At 46.0% G+C, this 25,701-nt stretch overlaps 1 protein-coding gene across 2 annotated transcripts in view; it reads left to right on the top strand.

The window, feature by feature from the left end:
- The first annotated feature begins 1,170 nt into the window (after positions 1-1,170).
- SRCIN1 (SRC kinase signaling inhibitor 1) overlaps positions 1,171-25,701 on the top strand; it is a 489,213-nt gene continuing 464,682 nt past the window's right edge. For both annotated transcript variants that reach the window (XM_056548576.1, XM_056548575.1), the window contains exon 1: positions 1,171-1,417. In XM_056548576.1, the coding sequence (XP_056404551.1) occupies positions 1,396-1,417 (22 nt within the window). In that variant the 5' untranslated portion in view covers positions 1,171-1,395. The remainder of the gene's footprint in view (positions 1,418-25,701) is intronic.

The raw sequence follows: 25,701 nt of genomic DNA, 5'->3' as shown, positions 1-25,701 counted from the left end.
GCAACTTTACTATTGGTTGCTAGAGATGTTGTTGATAACCTCTGACAAGTGTATTTGCATCATTCTAATTGGCTCACAAGTGAAAAGAAGGAATATGTGCATATTCACATATGCGAATAGAGTGATCCCTCAACATACGATGGTAATCCGTTCCAAATGAACCATCGTTTGTTGAAACCATCGTATGTTGAGGGATCCATGTAATGGAAAGAATAGGAAGTTATACTCACCTGTCCCCGTCGCTCTGGACCGTCACCGCTTGTCACGGCTGCCCTGGATGTCGCCCTCCATCGCTGTCGCCCGGTCCCCGTGGTGTCCTCGACGCTTCGGACGTCTCTGCTTCCCCGGGATCCTCGCTCTCCGTCGCCGCCATCACGTCACTACGCACGCTGCTCCTATTGGATGATGGGACGGCGTGCGCAGCGATGTGATGATGACAAAGGAGAGCGCCGGCGATGCAGGGGATCCCTAAGAGGACGCTCCAGAGCCCCGAGGACAGGTAAGTGATCATCATCACAGCACACGGGGCACCGTAAACGGCTATCCGGCAGCAGCAGAAGCAGTCTGCGCTGCCGGATAGCCGTTTATGCGATGGCCCCGACATACAAAAGCATCGTATGTTGATGCTGCCTCTGAGATGCCATCGCATGCTGAAATTATCGTATGTCGGGGCCATCGTAGGTCGGGGGGTCACTGTATCCACATATGCGCATGTGCGGAAAAAAGTGAATATTCGTAATTTCTAATATATAGCGAATATATTCGCAATATTTGCGAATTCGCAATAAAAATTTGAAATGCGAATATTCGCGCCCAACACTACTGATCATGGGATGAAGCCATCTAGAGCGTGTATGGCCAGCCATAGTAAGGGCGCACAAGATCAAGTTCACCTCTCGGACTTGCATACGGTATCATTGAGGTGTTAAAGCCAAGAAGGTGCTATCTATCATGTGTATTTGTTCTATGCCAAATCCTAATCAATATTCCTATCCAGGCCTTTGTCTTCTGAGTATTTTATGAGGGAGGGAGGAGGTATCTGTAGGGAATCCCAGCGCCCTGGTGCCTTGGTGTCATGTTTATGAATGACATTTGCCATCTTTGGTCCTTCCCCTTCAGCTCCTGCCAGTCATTAGCATAATGATATACCGCCATCATTCCTCACACCTATCCTATCTGTAAACGTAGGAGCCTTTAAGAGAGAGGGAGAGCAAGGAATGATCACTGCCCATTAATGTATCATGAGAGACTGAGCGCTTCCTGTTGTGTTCCCCTGCACATCACCACACACTCCCTCACTCCGTCTCCTTCTCTCCCTCATACACACCTCCCACCTCAATGCTCGGCTGGGCCTGATCGACTCGCAAGGAGAAAGCTGGAAAGGAAGGAAGCGACATGGGCAACACACCTTCTCAAGGCATGTCTCCCCCCCAAATTGTGCATCCATTCTTAAGTAGCAGGTATTTCTTTAATTGTGTGTTGAGCGGATGGGTTCCCTCAGAGCGAAGTAAGGATGCTGCAGATGCTCTCACCTCTGTGCTCGACAAGAAGGAGATGCTCGCAGGCACAGTGACGCCTTGTAGAGGAGCGGGAGGAGAGCAGGGAAGGGAGAGCAGGCATAGATGGAGGGAGAGCAGGGAAGGGAGAGCAGGCATAGATGGAGGGAGAGCAGGCATAGATGGAGGGAAAGCAGGGAAGGGAGAGCAGGGAAGGGAGAGCAGGCATGGATGGAGGGAGAGCAGGCATGGATGGAGGGAGAGCAGGCATGGATGGAGGGAGAGCAGGCATAGATGGAGGGAGAGCAGGCATAGATGGAGGGAGAGCAGGCATGGATGGAGGGAGAGCAGGCATGGGTGGAGGGATAGATGAAGGAAGAGCAGGCATAGATGAAGGGTGAGAAGGGATAGATGAAGGGAGAGCAGGCATAGATGAAGGGATAGCAGGGATAGATACAGGGAGAGCAGGGATAGATGAAGGGAGAGCAGGGATAGATGGAGGGAGAGCAGGGATAGATGCAGGGAGAGCAGGGATAGATGAAGGGAGAGCAGGGATAGATGAAGGGAGAGCAGGGATAGATGAAGGGAGAGCAGGGATAGATGAAGGGAGAGCAGGCATAGATGAAGGGAGAGCAGGGATAGATGAAGGGAGAGCAGGGATAGATGAAGGGAGAGCAGGGATAGATGAAGGGAGAGTAGGGATAGATGCAGGGATAGATGAAGGGAGAGTAGGGATAGATGCAGGGATAGATGAAGGGAGAGCAGGGATAGATGAAGGGAGAGTAGGGATAGATGAAGGGAGAGCAGGGATAGATGAAGGGAGAGTAGGGATAGATGCAGGGATAGATGAAGGGAGAGTAGGGATAGATGCAGGGATAGATGAAGGGAGAGCAGGGATAGATGCAGAGAGAGCAGGGATAGATGAAGGGAGAGCAGGGATAGATGCAGGGAGAGCAGGGATAGATGAAGGGAGAGCAGGGATAGATGCAGGGAGAGCAGGGATAGATGAAGGGAGAGCAGGGATAGATGCAGGGAGAGCAGGGATAGATGAAGGGAGAGCAGGGATAGATGAAGGGAGAGCAGGGCAGGATTGCTATTAGGATGCTCTCACAAAGGACATTGTAGCAGAGAAGACTGTAGAGACTGTAGAGAGGCAGCTGTCAGCATAAGGAGCGGACAAGGTTTATTCAGGGCTCTTGGGAACATTCAGCTTTCTGCCCTAGAAACTGGATGCTGGCAACATAATTCTATATACATACCAGCTGTAGAGAACTGTCTCCGAGTGTCTGGGCACCGTGTGTATGTGTGTTATTGTTCTTATGCCAGTATTGCTAATTAAGCAGGGCCACCGAGGCTCCAAGGGGCAGGTTATTAATGTTGTTCCCTCCAGCAGGGTCTATTCCCTCACACACACACACACATATATATATATAAATTGGTTCCCTCCAGCAGAGTCTATTCCCTCACACACATATATATATATATATATATATATATATATATATATATAACAATAGCTGAGCGATCCACGTACATTACATCAGAAATCTCTGCATTGACGTCTTTGCCTTTTTTCCTGCATTTAATCTTTAATGTATCGATAGACCCATCAGATGGTATAGATGCTGCAACATCATCCTGCATGTGATTGTTTCTAGTGTTTAGTCTGGGATCCTGGACACAATGAGGCTGAGAAGTAATTCAGTGATAAAACAAAGAGAGTGATATCTATGTAAAGGGCGATAAGATTCAGAGATATTCCTGGGAAAAGAGGGACCTCCAAAGGAAGGAAAAACCAAATCAACTTCTACTATAGGATTCAGGTTGCTCTATGACCCAATTTAAGGTGTCACCTTGGTCTGCAAGCTCTTGGGACCATTAACAATGACTGTGTTATTTATTTATACCTGGCCTGGTTGACTCCGGACTGATACGGCTGTCCGGGCATGCTGGGAGTTGTAGTTTTACAACATCTGGAGGTCCACTGGTTGGGGACCACTGTACTATAGGATTCAGGTTACTCCATGACCCAATTTAAGGTGTCACCTTGGTTTGCAAGCTCTTGGGACCATTAACAATGACTGTGTTATTTATTTATACCTGGCCTGGTTGACTCCGGACTGATACGGCTGTCCGGGCATGCTGGGAGTTGTAGTTTTACAACATCTGGAGGTCCACCGGTTGGGGACCACTGTACTACAGGATTCAGGTTACTCCATGAGCCAATTTAAGGTGTCACCTTGGACTGCAAGCTCTTGGGACCACTAACAATGACTTTATATCTATGTAAAGGGCGTTAAGGTTCAGAGAAATTCCTGAGTAAAGAGGGACCTGCAAGGGAAGGAAAAACCAAATCAACTTCTACTATAGCAGTGGTCTCCAACCTGCAGACCTCCAGATGTTGCAACACTACAATTCCCAGCATGCCCGGACAGCCAACGGCTGTCCGGGCATGCTGGGAGTTGTAGTTTTGCAACATCTGGAAGTCCGCAGGTTGTAGACCACTGTGCTATACAATTCAGGTTACTCTATGGCACAATTTAAAGGGGTATTCCAGGAAAAAAACTTTTTTTATATATCAACTGGCTCCAGAAATTTAAACAGATTTGTAAATGACTTCTATTAAAAAAATCTTCATCCTTTCAGTACTTATGAGCTTCTGAAGTTAAGGTTGTTCTTTTCTGTCTAAATCCTCTCTGATGACACCTGTCTCGGGAACCGCCCAGTTTAGAAGCAAATCCCCTTAGCAAACCTTTTCTAAATTGGGCGGTTCCCGAGACAGGTGTCATCAGAGAGGACTTAGACAGAAAAGAACAACCTTAACTTCAGAAGCTCATAAGTACTGAAAGGATTAAGATTTTTTAATAGAAGTAATTTACAAATCTGTTTAACTTTCTGGAGCCAGTTGATATATATATATATATATATATATATATATATATATATAAAAAAGTTTTTTTCCTGGATAACCCCTTTAAGGTGTCACCTTGGTCTGCAAGCTCTTGGGACCAGTAACAATGACTGTGTTATTTATTTATACCTGGCCTGGTCGACTCCGGACTGGGGTATGCCGGGTGATTTATGGACACCAAAACAATGCTGCTTTGCTAAAATGGCTTTCAGAATGTATGTACTTGGATTGATGACCTCTTGGGTAACCGATTTGCACACCTTGACGCAAAGTGTAACCTTATGACGCTACCTCCGCAATATATGTATATATTTGATTTCCTTTACTTGGTTGGAAGGAAAATAGTTTTTGAAATCTATTGTTGTTTTAGAGACTTCTATATTTTGCATTAACATTTTTTATGTGAAACCCTATAAATCCCTGAATTAAATAACTTGACCGGCTATCCTGTAGGTCATGTGACCATGTGACAGAATACGGACAAGATACGAACTATATGTGACAGTGGGTGTCATTGTATTTTAGGAGTAATGTACGTGCATTGACTTTTTATATTATTATCAAACTTTTATCCTTTTACCAGATGACCTTGGTGTAAAATGTTCAGCGTCGTGTAAATCACTGTCAAGCGTTGCACGTATGATTGAGTAGGCCTAGTGCGAAGTTTACTTTGTAAGCAGTTCTGATTTATTGGATTTATTACTTTCTACTACAACTTCTCATTTGCCAGCTCAGTATATATATATATATATATATATATATATATATGTGTGTGTGTAGATAAAGAGCTATAGATATAAATTGGTTTTAAGTAGGGGCTTAAAGTGTACCTGTCAGTAACAAAAACGTTTGATATAATGTAGATAATATAAATATGTATATTTGTAATATACATTGATTAATTTTTTTTATATTTTTGGGTGGGAAAAATGCTGTTCCTGCAGCTATTGCCTGTGTGTCTCTGTGAGGAGTCCAAATACAGGAAGTGAGGGCGGGACAAGCAGGGCTCTGTACAGGCTCCTGGCTTGTCAATTATCCTGATGTGTGAGCTGGGAGAATGTCACAGAGCAACAGAGCCCTGCTTGTCCTCAGTGTACAGAACCCTGCTTGTCCTCAGTGTACAGAACCCTGCTTGTCCTCAGTGTACAGAGCCCTGCTTGTCCTCAGTGCACAGAGCCCTGCTTGTCCTTACTGCACAGAGCCCTACTTGTCCTTACTGCACAGAGCCCTGCTTGTCCTTACTGCACAGAGCCCTGCTTGTCCTTACTGCACAGAGCCCTGCTTGTCCTCAGTGTACAGAGCCCTGCTTGTCCTCAGTGTACAGTGCCCTGCTTGTCCTCAGTGTACAGAGCCCTGCTTTTTCTCAGTGTTCAGAGCCCTGCTTGTCCTCAGTATATAGAGCCCTGCTTTTCATCAGTGTACAGAGCCCTGCTTGTCTTCAGTGTACAGAGCCCAGCTTTTCCTCAGTGCACAGAGTCCTGCTTGTCCTCAGTGTACAGAGCCCTGCTTGTCCTCAATGTACAGAGCCCTGCTTGTCCTCAGTGTACAGCGCCCTGCTTGTCCTCAGTGTACAGAGCCCTGCTTGTCCTCAGTGTACAGAGCCCTGCTTGTCCTCAGTGTACAGAGCCCTGCTTGTCCTCAGTGTACAGAGCCCTGCTTGTCCTCACTGCACAGAGCCCTGCTTGTCCTCAGTGTACAGAGCCCTGCTTGTCCTCACTGCACAGAGCCCTGCTTGTCCTCAGTGTACAGAGCCCTGCTTGTCCTCACTGCACAGAGCCCTGCTTGTCCTCAGTGTACAGAGCCCTGCTTGTCCTCAGTGTACAGAGCCCTGCTTGTCCTCAATGTACAGAGCCCTGCTTGTCCTCACTGCACAGAGCCCAGCTTGTCCTCAGTGTATATACACTTTTTTAACCAATGTATATTACAGATATACATATAATGATATTATCTACATTATATAAAAAGTTTTTGTTTACGACAGGTACACTTTCTAAAGGGGTTATTTTACAAAGCAAAGTTGGTAAAATCAGATGAGTACCATATGTGTGTGCGTAAAGGAGGACAAATGTTCTGTTTTAAAAAAAATGTAATTTAAAGGGGTTTTACCAGAATCCACTTATCCCAGCAAACTCTATATTTTGTTAGGTTAAATAAAATTAAAGGTCCTCCTCTGAAAAATAGTGCAGACATGACCTTACTTCATTGTCCCTACCTTCTTTTTAACCTGTTCTCTTTTCCTAAGATAATCTGTGGGGTACGTAAGTGAACTGTATGCAGTGTAGCAGCTGTATATACTGCAGTCTATGTGGCTGTATATTCATTCTGTGTATAAAGAAGTGAGCACCTGAGCATGCCTGACCAGAAGAGAACGCTGCCTACAAGAGGTATCTTAGCAACAAGCAAAAAACAGCACAGAACAAGTAAAAAAAGAGCACATCCAGTCTATTGGCAGGGCGGTCTTTCAAAACAAATACATTTTTCATAATTACTTGTACTCTGTTTAATTTCACATAATGCGTCAGTTTCAACCCATTTATATATTAATGGTAAAACTCCTTTAAAGGGGTACTCTGCCCCTAGACATCTTATCCTATGTCAGATCGCTGGGGTCCCGCTGCTGGGGACCCCCGGGATCTCGGCTGCGGCACCCCGCTATCATTACTGCACAGAGCGGACTCGCTCTGTGCGTAATGACCAGCGATACAGAGGCCAGAGCATCATGACGTAACGGCTCCACCCCTCGTGACATCACGGCCCGCCCCCTTAATAAAAGTCTTTGGGAGGGGGCGTGAAAATCACCCTGCCCCCTCCCATAGACTTGTATTGAGTTACGTTACGTAAGGACGCTCTGGCCCCTGTATTGACAGTCATTACGCACGGAGCGAGTCTGCTCTGTGCAGTAATTATAGTGCGGTGCCGCAGCCGAGATCCCGGGGGTCCCCAGCAGCGGGACCCCTGCGATCTGACATCTTATCCCCTATCCTTTGGATAGGGGATAAGATGTCTAGGGGCGGAGTACCCCTTTAAGTGTTCTTCCCTCTCATGTATCTGATCACTTCACACTTTCCCACAATCCTCCTTGCTTGCATGTGCAGTGGAGACCAACTAGTACTTCCTGGTCAGACTAGGAGACTGTAGTTGAACTGAGCATGTGTGACCACCTTAGTGGAGCATACACCCCTGGGCCTTGGTTCAAAATCAAAGTAGGTATTTTACACTTCTTTTGTTGTCATACAGGTTTTACGAAAAGAACATTTGGGCTTTTGTAAGACACAAAACAAGTGTCATCTGCGCAACTGACATTAATGGGACAGATCTATCATCTGCTTATTCTACAGGGCAGAGACGTTCCTCTGACATCTTTTATATCTTCAGGATTTATAGACATGATGCTCAACATGTTTAATGATGTCAAAGCATTACATCGATCGGCCCACTGCAGTATTATATGGCCTGTTGTTAAACGCAATGATTTTATAAGATGTCAGAATTCAATTTCTTCCTATGAGAACATTAGATCAATATATTTCGGGCCTATACATCTGAATATTTTATATGAAAACTTCTACTGTTGCCAATTTCTCTGAATCACCTGGGAGAGTTCCAGGTATTTAAAGGGCAATTCAGTCAGCAATGATCTTCTAATATGTCATGGGTACATGTGAGAGGTCATATGCATGAACACTGTGATCTCAGCACTATACTGATTTCTAGAAATAAAGGAGTAGTTTAGCGGGAAAAAAAATTATCTTAAAAAACTTATCCCTATCCAAAGGACCTTTTTTATACCCCAAAAATCCAAATAAAGTGCTTAGGTGCACTGGGGGTGTTCCCAGCCTCTTGGAGCACTCTTCTGCCCACCCACTCCTATAATCATCAGGAACACAGGTCCTTCAGCCACATTCTCTTCTATCCTGCACTGCTGAGCTCCGCCCCCAACATGTACTGATCACATGATTGTGACATCATCACAGAACTTTCACCTCCAGCATGTAGCAGATACACAGCAGGTCCTGGTCGGGCAGTCACTGAGGAGCCGAGATCTCCACACATAACACAACAGCAGGGACTGCCTGACCGGGACCTGTTCTGTATCTGCTACATGATGGAGGTGTAGGACCTGTGATGATGTCACAATCATGTGATAGGAGAAGAAGTAGGGCTGGGCGGTATGACCAAATGTGTGTATCACGGTATTTTTGTAACTTTTGGCGGTTCCACGGTATATAACGGTATTTCCCCCTCTTCCGCCTGACCGCCCCGCCCCCAAATTAATTGTCAGCCTAGCGCTGCCCCCATCAGGGTAAATACTCACATGTCATCCGCAAGCGCTGCCCTCCTCGTCCTGTTTGTTGCTGCCGCTGGCGCTGACACTCTATACTGTACGTGGTATCCCTATGCCCAGGCTGCAAAAGGTAAACAAAATAAACTAACGCATGTTCCTACGTCGGCCTTACGCTAGGGACATGAACGTCGGACAGCCGTCAGCCTATCACCAGCCGCAGCGATGTCCCGCCTTGGCCGGTGATAGGCTGAGCCCACTCTCATGTAAGGAGCTCTGGACGGCTTCTTACATGACAGTGGGCTCAGCCTATCACCGGCAGAGGCGGAACATTGCTGCGGCCGGTGACAGGCTGACGGCTGTCCGACGTTCACGTCCCCAAGACGTTAAAGTTTATTTTTTTTATTTTTTGCAGCCCGGGCATAGGGATACCGCACAGTATAGAGCAGTGGTCTCCAACCTGCGGACCTCAAGATGTTGCAAAACTACAAGTCCGGGCATGCTGAGAGTTGTAGTTTTGCAACATCTGGAGGTCCGCAGGTTGAAGACCACTGGTATAGAGTGTCAGTGCCGGCGTCCGCAACAAGAAGAGGAGGGCAGCGCTTGCGGGTGACATGTGAGTATTTACCCCGATGGGACAGCGCTGGGCTGATAATTAATTGGGGGGCAGAACAGCGCTCACGGGTGACATGTGTGTAGTTCCCCGATGAGGGGCCAAACCGGTATTGCGATATGGGGAAAAATTCATATTGTTTCAGCACAAAAATTTTGGTATTCGGTATGAACCCGTATTCCGCCCAGCCCTAAGAAGAAGGACAAAAAAGATAGGCACAGAAGGATACAAAATAAAGTGGTTGAAGGACCTGTGATGATGATCATCATGTGATAGGAGGGGATGGGGAGAAGAGTGCACCGAGGGGATGGGAACACCCCCAGTGCACCAAAGCACTTCATTAGATTTTCAGCCATAACTCAGGAACAGGGCCACTTAGGAAGAAAAGGTGAACAACATTGGAATCTGTGTCACCTGCACTATTTATTTCCCATTGAAGTCAATGGATAAGAAAATACGCAGCAGCAAATACGCAGCAGAATACGCCAGGTGAGAACGTACCATTACCCTGTATCAGCAGGTTGATGAGGGTGACACTGCTGACCTATTCCCTTTAATTCGGATAGTGTGGTCTGACATTAGACTTTACCAGAATTATCTTCCTCTCACTGTATCTCACACATCAGAAAGTATTGATGACTGGTGTCCCTGAAAAACACTTTAATGGGTTGTCATTTTTTTCATGTAATACGTTTGTGCAGGATTACATTCATATATTTAAGTAAACAGGAGCTAACAATAATGCCATAACAGGACCTGCAAGCGTTCAATACATTATTTTATGAATAAGAACATAACCTAAGGCCTTTTTTATGCCCATATTGGATTTACATTGATTTCAGCATAGAAATCTCCATCATATCCAATGACAATCTATATTCTGTAACTCCCTTCACTTGCATTGGGAACATTCTGCCTGATTTGGTTGAAATAAATTTCCGGTGTATTAGGCGACATAATTTATTTCTATGGACTCAGTATGGATAAAGCAATGAATGACAGCAAGTATACACTCCATGCTTATCTTTGGCATATATTTGAGGGTCAGTCATGGAGTTCTGCTTTTGTCCCATTCTAATCCAACAAGTGAACATCGCCTAAGGACGAATACAGATAGGGTTGGCTCTTTCTGATTTTTGCATGCATGACCTGGGCATTTTACTATGGATTATACTGCGATCCCCCTGTGGATTTCACCTATTCTGAAGTTGAAAATCCACAGCATGCTTTTTTTTCCTTTACATGTGGATAGTGTTTTCAACGCCCCATTCACATTTATTGTACTCCAGTCTGTGTTTTTGTTTTTTAACTTTACCTTTTATAGGGTTTTCCCCATGAAGCAAAGTTGGTAAAAGCAGTTGTTTATGGTATACATATATGTAAATGAGGACAAATGTGATGGTTTTAAGTAAATCTCAGATTAGAGCAGAAGACCCCTGGAGATGGCCGGAGGCAGGTTAGGGGTACTCCGGCCGCCCTGCTGGATGATCAGATCCCTGCGACAGCGCTGCAGGTGATCCGATCATCCATTCAAAGTACCGCACTGCCACAGATGCCGTGATCTGTATTGATCATGGCATCTGAAGGGTTAATGGCGGACATCCGCGTGATCCCGGATGTCTGCCATTACCGGCGGGTCCCTGGCTGCCATTACCGGCGGGTCCAGTGCTTGCCGTCATGGCGGAGCGCAAATGTACATCATGGTGCGTTAAGTACCACGGCACCATGACGTACATTTACGTCAATTGTCATTAAGGGGTTAAAGGATAGGGGATAACATGTCTGATTGTGGGAGGTCCGGCTGCTGGGGACTCCCGCGATCTCTGCCACAGCACCCCAGTCATCTGGTGCACGGAGCAAACTCTGCTCTGTGCCGGATGACTGGAGAACACAACCGCCACGTCCCCTTCATTCATGTCTATAGAAGGAGGCATGACGGCTGTGTACTAGTCGTCACGCCTCCTCCCATAGATATGCATGGAGGGGGCGTGACGTGGCATCACAATCACGGAAGCCCCAGGCCGTGACCATAACACTGCAGCGCAGGCCTGGAACTGGGATTAGCATGTCTAGGGGTGGAGTACTCCTTTAAGGTCAGATGCTGATGTTGGAGGAAGGGGCCTGGCTCACAAACTTTATTCTATTTTAGGCTAGATAGGGATTGGATAAGGCTGAGATCATGGCTCCGTGCGGCCAGTCCAGTTCTTCCACACCAGCCTCCCCCTCCATTCTTTGTACACTAGGACATAGTCATGCTAGAACAGAAAAGGGCAGAACCCAAAGTGTTCCCACAAAGCTGGAGGTGACTAATGTCTGAAATTGTCTTAGTACACCGAAGAGTTAACATATCAATTTATTCTAACTAAAGGGCCTAAGCCATCCCCTAAAATTCAACCCCATAGAATTATCCCTCCACCACCACCACCAAACAACAAGTATCGTTCTCTTGGCATTCACCAAACCCAGACTGCTCCATCAGTTGCCAGATAAACATGATCTGTCACTCCACGGAACACACCCCAGAAAAAGCATAGCCATAACATATAGGATACCACCGAAGGTCAGGTTTGATAATTGAAGAAGGTCTCTAGAGTTTGGGCCCAGACAGTTGTCCTTTAAATCTTCTTGATTTTATTTCACATTCTACACGAACATTGACACCACAAGGTTAAGAGAACATTATCCAACTAGAACTACTTTCGTTGAGGGGAAAAAAAATAAAAATCCTGGTCAATTCCTACTTAAGAGGTCCGCTGTAATTGTGCTGTAATTGTATGCCCTTGCAGCTATACAGCCCTTCCATAACTCTTAGCGTTCGCCTCTACGCGGTATTATTGTTAATTGTGCTGCACACCAGCAAGTAACCGTATTATCGGTAATTAGGTCAGGGCTGAGCACGGAGGGGACAGCAGCAAAGGTCCAAATATTGTGTCTGTTAACCACCGCGCTATAACAAATGGTTATTACCATAACAGAAAAATGCCAAAAAGGAAAATACAATGACCTCAGATCTGACATTGGGCTTTGGTGTATGTAACATATAACTCAGCCGCCAGGTGTTGCAGTTTTATACTGAACAGAACAAGACATCAATGGAGAAAAACAGACATGGCCGCACAGCTATATCTTGCACAAAGATCCAGCCCCACCTACTCATCCCAGGTCTATTTAAAGGGGTATTCCGTGCAAATTTTTTTTATCCCCTATCCAAAGGATAGGGGATAAGATGTCTGATTGATGGGGGCCCGCTGCTGAGACCCCCCGCGATCTCCCTGCAGCACCCACATTCTATGCGGGTGCTGAATCTCCAGTTTCGGAAACCTCCGGGTTTACGGGACTGGGGACGTGACGTCACGCTACGCCATGCCCCCTCCATTTATACCCAAAGCATAGGGGATAAGATGTCTGATCGCGGGGGCCCGCTGTTGAGATCAGCCCGCTGCTGAGATCCCCCTTTCTCACCCGCATTCTATGCTTTCTGGGACTGGGTTTCTGGGACTGGGGACGTGACGTCACACCATGCCACGCCCCCTCCATTCATGTCTATGGGAGGGGGCGTGACGCCCCCTCCCATAGACATGAATGGAGGGGGCGTGATGTCACGTCCCCAGTCCCGGAAACCTGGAGGTTTCCGAAACTGGAGATTCAGTACCCACATAGAATGCGGGTGCTGAAGGGAGATCACAGGGGGGTCTCAGCAGCGGACCCCCCCTACGATCAGACATCTTATCCCCTATCCTTTGGATAGGGGATCAAATGTTTTTGCCCGGAATACCCCTTTAATCACCAGGAGACTGCAAAGGGCTCTGTTCCTGGCAGCCTTCTAGTCCTCGGACTGGGAGCATATGGGGAATGAGCTTTGCCATCTGTTCACACTGGTGTGGTGCTGTGTGGTGGGTGTCGTTGCCGTGGCGCAGTGTCTGTGGGGTGGCACTTGAATAGATCGGGCGGCATTGGAGCTCCTCTGCCACGGGGCCGTTATTCTTATAGACACTGGAGTCATGACGGTGGTGGTCGGAACTCAGCGACATGCCATTTTGCTAGGGACCTGCTACACACAGGTGGCCATGACGTGACTGCAGGCTTGCACATTATGATTATAACATACATTAACGACCTATAGACCTATAATGTATAGGTAGATAGATAGATATAGATGGATATAGATAGAGAGATCTAATATACTGAAAAGCACAGGGTCTCTATGCAAGATGTAAATGTGCGACCATGTCTGTTTTTTCTCCATAGATGTCTTTTAGTGTACGGGATGGATGGTTTCTGCTTTTTTGTCTTTTTTTTATTATTTTTATTTACTTGGGTATGGTCTATATCTGATTTTGTGGTTTGTCCTCCATCATTGACCAACGTGTATGTGACTGAAGTCTCTACATTGTCCTAAGCAACATCCACCCTCCTCCAGTTGATAAATTTAATCTAACTTGTCTCTACTTTGATACAGTGGGACAGGTTTATCAATAATGTATGTAGTAATGTACAAGCTGTCTTAATGTAAGCAATGTCTGGGACCTGATAAATGTATCCAGGGAAGAATGCACATGAACTCATAATGGAACCATATTTTATGGCTCTGTAATATATAGGGCACCCGTACAATGTACCCAGAAAGTTGCCAGAAAGTTAAACAGATTTGTAAATTACTTCTATTAAAAAAAATCTTAACCCTTCCAGTACTTATCAGCTGCTGTATGCTCCACAGGAAGTTCTGCTCTTTTTGAATTTCTTTTCTGTCTGACCACAGCGCCCTCTGCTGACACCTCTGTCCGTTTTAGAAATCGTCCAGAGTAGGAGAAAATCCCCATAGCAAACCTCTCTTGCTCTGGACAGTTTCTGAGAAAGACAGAGGTGGCAGCAGAGAGCACTGTGGTCAGACAGAAAAGAAATTTAAAAAGAAAAGAACTTTCTCTGTAGTATACAGCAGCTGATAAAGTATGATTCATACTACTGCTGCCATCAGCTATTGAAAAAGGGGACCTGGCTCCCTGAAACGCGTCTAGCCGGCCACCCTATTATCGCAAACACCCCAATACAGGCAAGCATGAATCACTATTCACCCTTACTGCAATACTGTAAACTTTGGAGAACATCATCCCACCAGCGGAGCGTGCGCTCCCCGGAACCCCACTTACTTTGCTGAGTAACAATGTGAGACTCATCCGGGACATCGATCCCCCAGATTGAAAGGAGCACAATTCACTGGCACCATGTGTAATAGGTAGAGGTGCACCGAAATGGAAATTTCAGAACCGAAATGAAACCGAAATAAAAAAAAATGTCCAGCCGAAACCGATACCGAAACCGAAAATGACTTCTCCCAGTCTTCTGGTAAAATGCAGCGCTTCACTCATTATATTAGATTAGATTCCCCCACATTAGATTGCCAGCTCCCCCACATTAGGTCGGGAGTTCCCCCACATTAATAGGCAGCTCCCCCACAATAGTAGGCAGCTCCCCCACATTAATAGGCAGCTCCCCAACAATAGTAGGCAGCTCCCCCACAATAGTAGCAGTTCCCCCACAATAGTAGGCAGCTCCGCCACATTAGGTCAGCATTTCCCCCACAATAGTAGGCAGGTTCCCCACAATAGTAGGCAGTTCCCCCACAATATTAGGCAGCTCCCCCCAACAATATTAGGCAGCTCCCCCCACATTTGTAGGCATCCCCCCACCCACATTAGGTCAGCAGTTCCCCCACAATAGTAGGCAGCTTCCCCCCACCCCACAGACATACAGCTTCCAGCCATATACAGTGTATGGCTGGAGGCTGTATGTCCGTACTGCTGCCCCCACAGTGATCCGGCCACCGCTCCTCCGGCCCGGGGTCACATCTACTGCTATGGCCTATGGACCATAGCAGTAGGTGTCGGGACCGGGGGAGCGGTGACCGGAACACTGAAGAAGATGACGCGCCGCCGGTCACTTACAAGGCCCCGGCCAGCGCGCGTCCTCCTGCGATGATCCTGCGGTCCTCCTGCGTCTCTATGGTTGTACGCACGGGACGTCAGTGACGTCCCGTGCGTACAACCATAGAGGCGGAGAAGCGAAGGGCCGAAGGAGGACGCGTGCTGGACGGGGAATGGTGAGTGACCGACGGACAGCCTTATTTCCTGAAAAGATTTTTCGGGACACAGGGATGTCCGGGATAGGAATACTTCTTTTTATGTGCCCGGGCCGGCTCCCGTGTGTGGCTGCAGGCGGGGGCCGACCAGAGCATATAAAAACTAATACTGTATACTAAAAACCAGGGGGCCTCCAGCTGTTGTGAAACTACAACTCCCAGCATGCCCGGACACCCTTTGCCGGTCCGGGCATGCTGGGAGTTGTAGTTTTATGTGCCGGCCCGGGCACATAAAAAGAAGTATTCCTATTCCGGAGAGCACGCCCCCCCAGATGTTGTGCCCGGTGCGGCCGGCTCCCCCTGCACCCCCCACGCTACGCCTCTGGCACTGGCAGTGTTTGTAACTTGTGCTGTGGGCGGGCAGGGGAGGTGGGTCATTATCGGCAAATTTTTTGTTGTTTCGGCATTTCCCCAAAATAGCTATTTTCGGCCGATATGTATTGGCCGCCGATATATCGGTGCATCCCTAGTAATAGGTACTTGGTACCAATCCCCACCCCACTCGTGACTTATATTCTAACTAGCCCTGTGCCTCCAGGGTAGAGTGGGCTGCAAACAGGGGGTCTACAGTGCTGCAGAGCGCACTTATCCTGCTACATACCAGTCGTTCTCAGCAATAGACTTACGGCTCGGCGCCGCCTGTGCCATCAACATTAGAGATGGACCATCAGACACACGGTCACGACATCTCTAGTAAACTCTGCTACTTAATATCAAACTATTACGGTAACTTATAGCACAATCACACTATAGTGTGGGACAAAAAGAGTGTACTTGCAGCACTGCATATTGACTTTAACGCAGGGCTCAAGTCCCGCAGGAACTCATGGGAACACAGTTTCTGCACTTTTTCCAGGGCAGGAACGCAGTTCCCATTAGCAGGAGTCCTGCAGGACCAGCCCTTAAAGGGGTACTCCGCCCCTAGACATCTTATCCCCTATCCAAAATATAGGGGATAAGATGTCTGAACACGGGAGTCCTTCTGCTGGGGACCCCCCGCGATCTCGGCTGCAGCACCCCAGACATCCGGTGCATGGAGCGAGCTGCACCCAACGCTCTAAACGAATGCCGGGTTCAGCAGGGAGAACGTGGTGGTCCCCAGCAGGGCATAGGGTATAAGATGTCTAGTACCCCTTTAAGTGGAAATCTTGGGTGAGTTCCCACACTTTTTTTTTCCCATGACTTGACCCCTGCATTAACGTAATCACACTACAGCGAGATACGAAAGTGTGTATTTACAGCGAGACCCATCAAAGAGACATTGCTAATACTATAAGTAATTGCTTACCTTTTGGGGAACTAGTTGTTTGCTATTTAATCAAGTTCATGATTTTTTATTATTGCTTTTATTTAAATTGTCTAATTATGTCCAATGCAAGGGCCCTGCAGAGGACACCGTAGCATAATTATTGACAAATAAGTAATTTTAGACGACATCTGACTTATTCTACTGTATATCCTTTCCTTTATTCCTTTTCTATTGTCAACCTAGTAGGACTGTATAGTATTGTTGTTTTAGGTATAATTTATAAATCTATTTAACTTTCTGGCACCAGTTGAATTTAAATTAAATTTAAATATAGTTTTTCACCAGAGTACTCCTTTAAGGAATCGTTCATACAGAGAAAGTTGTATAGTAAATGATTTGGAATCGGATAAGCCGGAATCCATTTTGTCTGCGGTTCCGCTAAGGAACTTCCATCATGTGAGCAGTTAAAGGGGTACTCCGGCACTGAGACATCTTTATCCCCTATCCAAAGGATAAGGGATAAGATGTCTCACCGCAGGGGTCCTCCCGCTGGGGACCCCCGCAATCTTGTATTCGCCACCCACCTGCTTGAGCTGCACGCTGCGGTGCCAGCTTGCAAACAGCTGGGTGGCGACCACGGGGCCGGAGTATCGTGACATCATGACTCCACCCTTGTGTGATGTCACCCCCGCTATGCAAGTTTATGGAAGGGAGCGTGACCCCCGCAATCTTGTATTCGCCACCCACCTGTTTGAGCTGCATGTGGCGGTGCCAGCTCGCAAACAGCCAGGTGGCGACCAAGGGGCCGGAGTATCGTTACGTCACGACTCCGCTCCCGTATGACGTCACCCCCGCCCCCTGCTATGCAAGTCTATGTGAGGGGGGGCGTGACGTGAGGGGGACGTGTTTGCGAGCTGGCACCGCGGCGTACAGCTCAAACAGGTGGGTGGAGAAAACAAGATTGCAAGGGTCCCCAGCAGCGGGACCCCCGTGGTGAGACATCTTATCCCCAATCCTTTGGATAGGGGATAAGATGTCTCAGGGCCGGAGTACCCCTTTAAATTCCATTTGAAATCAATAGGAGGTTGCTGCAAGGTGGAATCCACATAGCATATCCTCCTGGAAATTCCGTGTGGATTCTCCATAGTGTGAAAGGCCCATAAGAAGAATAGCCATATCAAGTAAACCCGCAGCAGACATACTGTAGTTTGGTATGTATTTTTCTTACCAACATGTCACTTTTTATGGCCATTTCTCTTTTGCAATTGTCTTTAAATCAAATAATTTTTAAGGGTCCTATTCTAGCCTTTAAACTATCCTAGTCATACCACTCCATGACATTGAAGGGTTTAGGAAGTTTTCTGATTTCTGCTTCAGTTACAGAATTTTGCAATAAAAAAAAAAAAACTTTTTGAAAAAAATGATCAGTTCTCTTCTATATTTCTTTATTATTGTATGTGCTCCGGGTGACACAAACTCTTTATATTGGTTTTTAATGCTTGAATCTCACCACAGAGGATTGGAGCAAACCTATCTGTGCCAATAGGCATTTAATATGGATTAGAGTAGGTAATCCCTTCTTTGCCTATGGTTGTCAGATGAATTACCTTCAAGGACTATGTGTTAGTTTGTCACCAGTGTCATCTTTGAACATTGTGACCATTTACTGTATCTTAAATAATCATAATCACATAATCGTATACCACATATACCTGGACCAAGATTGCCAGCCACTGATTTAGGCAGCTGTGGATACTGTGGTCCACAAATAGCACCACTAAAACTGAACACTAGGGTCTGTAACATCAGAGCTCCGGTCAGACACGCTGGCCGTGAGCGCTCTCCTCCCATGTCCCCGCTGCCAGCAGGGATTCGCATCGGGGGACTCGCCCGCATGCGAGTTCCAGTCCGTCACTCACCTCCCTGGTCTTCCGTGTTTTCAGTCCCGGAGTGCGTGCCCCCACCTCCTAGGGCACGAGCGCCGGAGTGCTGTGATTTTAAGGGCCAGTACGCCATAATTTGTGTCTTCACCTGTTCCTTCCCTATAAGTGTGTGCACCTCCCCCTGCCCTGTGTCGGATCTGAGAAAGCTACTGTGTTCCTGTAATCGTGCCTATCTGTGTACCTGATCCTTGTTCTGTGACCCGACCCTGCTACTGTGCCACCTGCCCTGACCTTCAGCTATCCTGACCACGTCTTGTCTTTATCCTCTGTACAACGCTTCATCCCAGCTACCTGTGTGGACGAGTCGTGCCAGGGGTAGCGACCTGGGTGCCGCCTGCTGCAGCAAGACCGTCCCGCTTTGCAGCGAGCTCTGGTGAAAACAAGTGGTACCGTAGACTCCGCTCTTTGGCACGGCTCACGTCATCATCCACACAGGCCCAGAGGATCCACCACCTGCCGTGACCCTTACAGGGTCAGAACCATATCACTTTGCAGATGCCACCAGGTGAAGAATCGTATTTGTAACCCTGGCATGTGGCTCCCGCCAAAGTCCTGTCAGTTACCCCATCCCGTCAAATCCTCTGCTACCGGTCAATGCCCTCCTCAGTCTCTCCATCTTCTGCCACCATGGTTCTTTTTCTGACTCTGTACCATCACTAGCCCCTAGGGTGAGCACATGCCAATATTTTAAGGGACAATGGGGGAGATTTATAAAACCTGTCCAGAGGAGAAGTTGCTCAGTTGCCCATAGCAACCAATCAGCTCTCTTTTTTTTATTTTTAACAAGGCCTCTCCAAAATGAAAGACGCGTTCTGTTTAGAGCCTGAGCATTTTTTGTAGTTCCGTACTGTCCATATTGAAGTTGTACTGCTACCCACACAAGGTCCTTGCTTGAGGAGCGATCTGGTACCATCTAGTGGCAGAAGTCAAGCTTCTGCATCCAAGAGTGGGATAAAGTGTACACACCTATCGGGTGCTTGGGGACCTGTTACGCAGGCTAATATCCTCATCTGTAATAGGGCCATCGATCAGCAAACAAACTAGCTCGTTGGTTGGCTTCTTCTTTTTGACTAGCAGTCTGTGGTGAGACCCCCAGCGATCGTACAGTTATCCCGTATCCTGTTGGTAGGCAAAACAGTTGTTGGCGGCACAACCACTTTAATAGGTTTTATCGGTTTCGTTTTGGAATTCGTTTTGGCAGTAATCCTGGATCAGGCCTATATAAGCTTGACATAATAGAAGATTTTGATAGAATTAAGTCATTCTTCTGGGACATTAATCCAGAGATTTATTCCGATTTCCAGTCTTGGATTCAGGAAGTAATTTTTACCCCTAAAATGAAAAAAAAAATTGGCTTCTGCCTCATGAAGTTTTATTAATTTTTCTTTCTTTCTCTGGATCAACAATATATGGTACCAGGCAGAACATCATTTGACCCCATAGGCTAAAATGAATGTAACAGACCCGACAGACCCTCAGATGCTGTTAGGGGATTATTATTTTTTTAATCCTGTATCATCCAATCCTGTATGATCCTTTTATTTACCGTATTTTTCGTCCTATGGGACGCACCGGCGTATAAGACGCACCCAATTTATAGGTGCAAAATCTAAAAAAAATTAAGATTTTGAACCCAATAGTGGTCTTCAACCTGCGGACCTCCAGATGTTGCAAAACTACAACTCCCAGCATGCCCGGACAGCCAACGGCTGTCCGGGCATGCTGGGAGTTGTAGTTTTGCAACATCTGGAGGTCCGCAGATTGAAGACCACTGCATAGGAGGTAATACTCACGTGTCCCCGCCGCTCCGGACCCGTCACCGCTGCCCTGGATGTCGCTCCATCGCTGTCGCCGTCGCCCCGGAACGTCTCTGCTGCCGGCCGGGTATCCTTGCTCTCCGTCGCCGCCATCACGTAGTTACGCACGCCGACGCACGTACGCGACGACGTGATGACGAGGAAGGAGAGCGCCGGCCATACAGGGGATCCCTGAACGGAGAAGACACCGAGGAGGCAGGTAAGGTCCCTCCCGGTGTCCTGTAAGCACTAACCCGGCTATTCAGTCGGGCTGTTCGGGTTCGGTGAAATCGCGGCGGTCCCGAACAGCCCGACTGAACAGCCGGGTTAGTGTCACTTTCCCTTCAGACACGGCGGTCAGCTTTGATCGCCGCGTCTGAAGGGTTAATACAGGGCATCACCGCGATCGGTGATGTCCTGTATTAGCCACGGGTCCCGGCCGTTGATGGCCGCAGGGACCGCTGCGATAGGGGTGTATTCACCGTATAAGACGCACCAACTTTTTCCCCCCAGTTTTGGGGAAGAAAAAGTGCATCTTATACGGCGAAAAATACGGTACATTGTAGATAAGTGGCTCCTAGATATATCTGGAGGTGTTCATCGTCTGCTCTAAGAAAAACCTATGCTTGTTTGGTCAAGTTGAAACATTTATTTTTTCTATATTTTCAATTAATTGTTTGTTTGGTTGATTCTTTTAGGGTTTTCTCCCAGAAATGCCAAAATAACAAGTCATCTAGAACATAATGTGGCATTGAATACCACTTGCTTTGTTTGTACAATTAATTCCGTCTTCCCGCATCATTCACAGGCTAAAGAGAAAACCTATAAAAACAATACATTCCCCTATATTTTTGTAGTAACACACTTATTACCACGTTACTAAACCTTAGTGAACTTCGTAGTTGGGAGGGACACATTTTATTTCTCTGAGCCTTATTATTTTGTTGCACAAAAGATCAGCTCGTTCCACCAAAAACAAATGGGATGAATACAGGCGCTAGAAAGGGACTACCCCAACGTACGTTTCGCTATTGTAAGTTTCGTCAGGGGACGAGACGCTGATGATGGTACTGTATGTTTGTTACGTGTTTTATATGATGCATATGCCCTCCTGCTCTAGGTCAGTTCTGGAGAGATGTTCTTCAATCAGGCAAGTATACAGTGTTATGTTCCCTAAAGACACGAAAACATGCGTTCTGGGTTTAGTGAGTGGGTGCCCAAAAGATCAGCTCGTTCCTCCAAAAACAAATGACGCCCCCTGATGAAGCTTACAATAGGGAAACGTACGTTTGGGTAGTCCCTTTCTAGTGCCTGGATTCATCCCATTTGTTTTTGGAGGAACGAGCTGATATTTTGTGCGCCGTCTCTGATGGAAAGGCAGCCGAAAGCCTTTGGACACCATTTCACACGCTTTCCTATGTTGTACTATGCTTGCACAACCATCCTTGGTAAGCACCAAATTTCACTAAGCGTTTATCAGTACTGGCGGTATTATGCTATGGAGCGCTTTTCATTTTCTTTTTAGTTATTATTTTGTTGGTTTGTCAAAGCCATTAACTCTATTTTTCGTTGCTATGTTCTTTCCTCCATAAGATCCATATAACGTGATTATCACGTGATCCGTTCAGCGCAGTATTTTTACTCGTTTCAGATAATTGTTTATATGGTGTAATAAGCATCAGTCTTGTTTCCCCTGCCTGGAACAGATGAGACAGAAAGCTTTTCTGACATTGTGCTACATGGTGGGAAGGATTGAAGAAATCCATAGAGTTCAAGAACAAAAGACATTGCTGTGCTCATTATTGCTACAGTAACCGGAGATGGCGGCTCATTTGGTACAGTGATCATCATTGTGCGTTTCACAGAGGATAGGGGACAAAAGAAGGTTTGTCTTGGGTAATATTTTAGAAATTTAGGAGCTATAAAACACCATCCTCTATCCTGAAAAAGCACGTCCCAAATAATAATTAGACATATACGAATATGCATCCATTAAAGGAGCACTCCAGGGATATGAAAACTTATCCCCTATCCTAAGGATAGGGCATAAGTTTCAGATCAGTGGGGGTTTGACCGCTGGGGCCCCGGCTCTCCGGCCAAATAGCGCCTGTGGACCACTGCACAAAACGGCGGCCGACACGCCCCCTCAATGCAGCTCTATGGCAGAGCTGGAGGTTGTCAAATGCAGCGCTTCAGCTCCCCCCATAGAGTTGTATTGAGGGGGCATGATAGACGCCACTTTGTGCTGTAGTCGAACACACCACCTTTCTGCAGAAGTGGAACCGACTCAAAGAAAACTATAATGCAAATGTGGTAGCCACAGGGGTGCTAGGAAATACCTTATCATTTCGTGACGCCAGGGCACCTTTAGCCTATACACGGTCCGAGGTTGGAGACAGCTTCTCCTGGGCCAGACACAGGGATTTAAAAATAGGTTTTTCCTATTATTGCAGAAACCTCTTTTTGTCTATGGACTCAATGGGGCTGAACTGCAATACTAGACACTGCCTATAGACCTGAATGGAGCAGTAAGGCTTTGTTCACATGGTGGAATTTCCAAACAGAATCTGGCAGAAAAATTATTCTTGGAAATTCTGTTTCAGCACAGTCTCATTGTTTACAATGGAATTCTGCTGCACAAGGCGGAATATCTGCGGTGGAAACATCTGCCGTGAAATTTCGATTCCGACCTCCACAGTAAGAATTGACATGTAAATTCCTTCTGTGGAATCCGCTCAGAAATGCATTGGGGTCTATGAAGTCTGCGCCTATTTTGGCTGTTTGTAGAATGTCCACCAGAATTTTTTTGGGCGGACATTCTGCAAAAATTTCGTCATGTAGATATGGCCTTACCAGAACAAAAATAAATATATAAGCAGCCCCCCCTCTCTTTTTCCGAGTCCTGGACAATATCTGAATTTTAGGTTGAAATGCATTGTTATGCCTAATATTACATCATTAATTTGTAATGAAATGGGATTTTATTGCAAGATATATGCAGCTCAAAAGTGATGTGCCATTAGGCTTGATTTTAGTCAGATTAAGCATTATTAAATTAACCATTTTCAGCATAGAGATGTTATCCTAAAAATATGAAAAACCATTAAATCAAAGTCTAAAGTGCAAAGTATAAATGGCTGCCTTTTGGTTTACGGAATTAGGGACGTGTAAAACCAGAAAGACCGGATGCTGCTAATGGTAATGGGGCCTTTATGCCCAGAATTAGGCTGATTAGAGTGATTTGTACTCAGACAAGGGTGATAAAGTAACGGTAATGACGCAGAGGGAGCGCTGTATTATCATATTCCGGTATGCCACAAATAAAGTGTCCACACAGGTGCTGGAAAGAATCAGCAGTGGATAAGAAAAAAAAGTAATTTACAGACCAATGATACTTTGCTTGTGAAGAATCTTATTGAAGAAACTTGCCGTGTGGTTTTACAAGTCATTCTTGTCTTCTTTCAGCAGCTTAACTGGTGCCAGAAAGTTAAACAGATTTATAAATTAAAAAATTGGGGTATGTGCAGCTCACAATATAAATTAATCGAGGCTAAATGGAAAGTACTTACACCAAAAAATACTAGTACAAAATATTATATAAGAAAAAAAGGGGAGGTACCAAATGCCTCTAGACTAATACCATAAAATGGTACATGATGATGGAATTACAGAAAAAATAAATAAATCGGACTGTGCTTCACTTTAAATGATGTACAAATTTAATATAAAAAATATTACAAATGAGACATAAAATAAATAATACAAATCTAATACATAAATGCCTCCTACCACAGGGCCCTTGTGGGGAGGTATGATATTTGAATACAAAGCATATATTAAAAATTTTTAAAATATAGCATGTGAATTACGTTCTACCGCTATCCCAATATATTGCAAACCGACATAATGTACTTTTGTACGGTACACTCCGTTCTCATGTGATTTAGAACAGTTCACAAAGTGATATAGTTACCCTTAGGAGTTGGTATTCTTAAACCTATCCTTCATTCTTAAAAAGAGTTCAAAGTCATCCTGAGAGGCAAAACAGACTAGCAGCTCACTGAAGGATCAGATTACATGATACTCCTACATGTCTCTTGGGGGAAGTGGCTGTAGAGAGACAAAAGCAATAGAGAATTTATGAGCTTACAATTCTCAGTACTGCTCTCTAATGTCCTCAATGCTGCCTCTACTTCTAAGGATGTCTCATTACTGTTATGGCCAATCAAGGTTGAGGGATGTTGTCAGGGGTGTAACTTGAGGGGGTTAAGCGGTATAAGTCCCACCTGGGCCCAGATGAATGAGGGGTCTGTAGACACATAAGAAAACTCTTGTCTTATAAATGGCTTATGGGGGGTCCTGGAAACATTTTTTAACCGGACCCAGGAGCCTTAAGTTAAATAACCATTCAGGATTGTTTTTGCTTATATAGTGCAGCACATTTTAGAGAATAGTGTAGTTTCTTGTGTATGCCTTTTGCTTACCTGTTTTTGCTGATGTGGCAGGCATGCATAATGATGTGGGTTGCGTAATGCAGCCTACATTTTCCATGAATTCTGCCTTTGGCTGGGGTGTTTGATCACTACACCTGGCCATGTCATCAGGCTGCTAGTGCTGGATATCACCCAGGTGAACTCATTAAACATATAAGTGGGTTGGTGTTAAGTCACACTGTGCAGTTCTGATGCGATTTTTTTTTAATCTGTGTGTCTTTGAGAACATTTTTGTTTTGTTTTATGAAGATTTGATGTCTTTAGGCTGAACATTGAAGTTTTGCTGAATTTGCCACTCAACATGTGAACACTGCCGTAGGCTAGGTTCACATCTGTCTGGCTAAACTCGCTGCAACTGATGCCACAACTAATGACAAAAGTGCATCAGTTGTTTAGGATCCGGGTTGATTATTGTGCATGCCGGACAGTGGAACACAACAAGATGCGTTCCCCTGTCTGGTGTGTTCCATGCAAATTCAGACGCTGGATAAGTGTCCCATTCAAATGAATGGGATCAGTTCGATGATGAGTTTCCCTCCGTTGCTTTTTCTACAGCGCAGAAGGGAAACACCGCCGGACATATGTGAAGGGGGCCTCAGCTGTTTTTGCAGTGATTTTCCAAAATCGTGGCAAAAATTACAAGTTTTTACCATATTTTGCGCAATTGCTGTACAATCTCCATTTCTGCTGTGATTTTGAAATCCCAGCAAAAACTGAAAAAAGCAACAAGAAATGCAATGTGTGAACCCAGCCATAGGGGAGGTGTATAACTACTATATATC

The sequence above is a fragment of the Hyla sarda genome, chromosome 12, assembly GCF_029499605.1.
Source record: "Hyla sarda isolate aHylSar1 chromosome 12, aHylSar1.hap1, whole genome shotgun sequence".
In the NCBI taxonomy this organism is placed as follows: domain Eukaryota; kingdom Metazoa; phylum Chordata; class Amphibia; order Anura; family Hylidae; genus Hyla; species Hyla sarda.
This window is presented reverse-complemented; position numbering and strand designations above follow the sequence as displayed.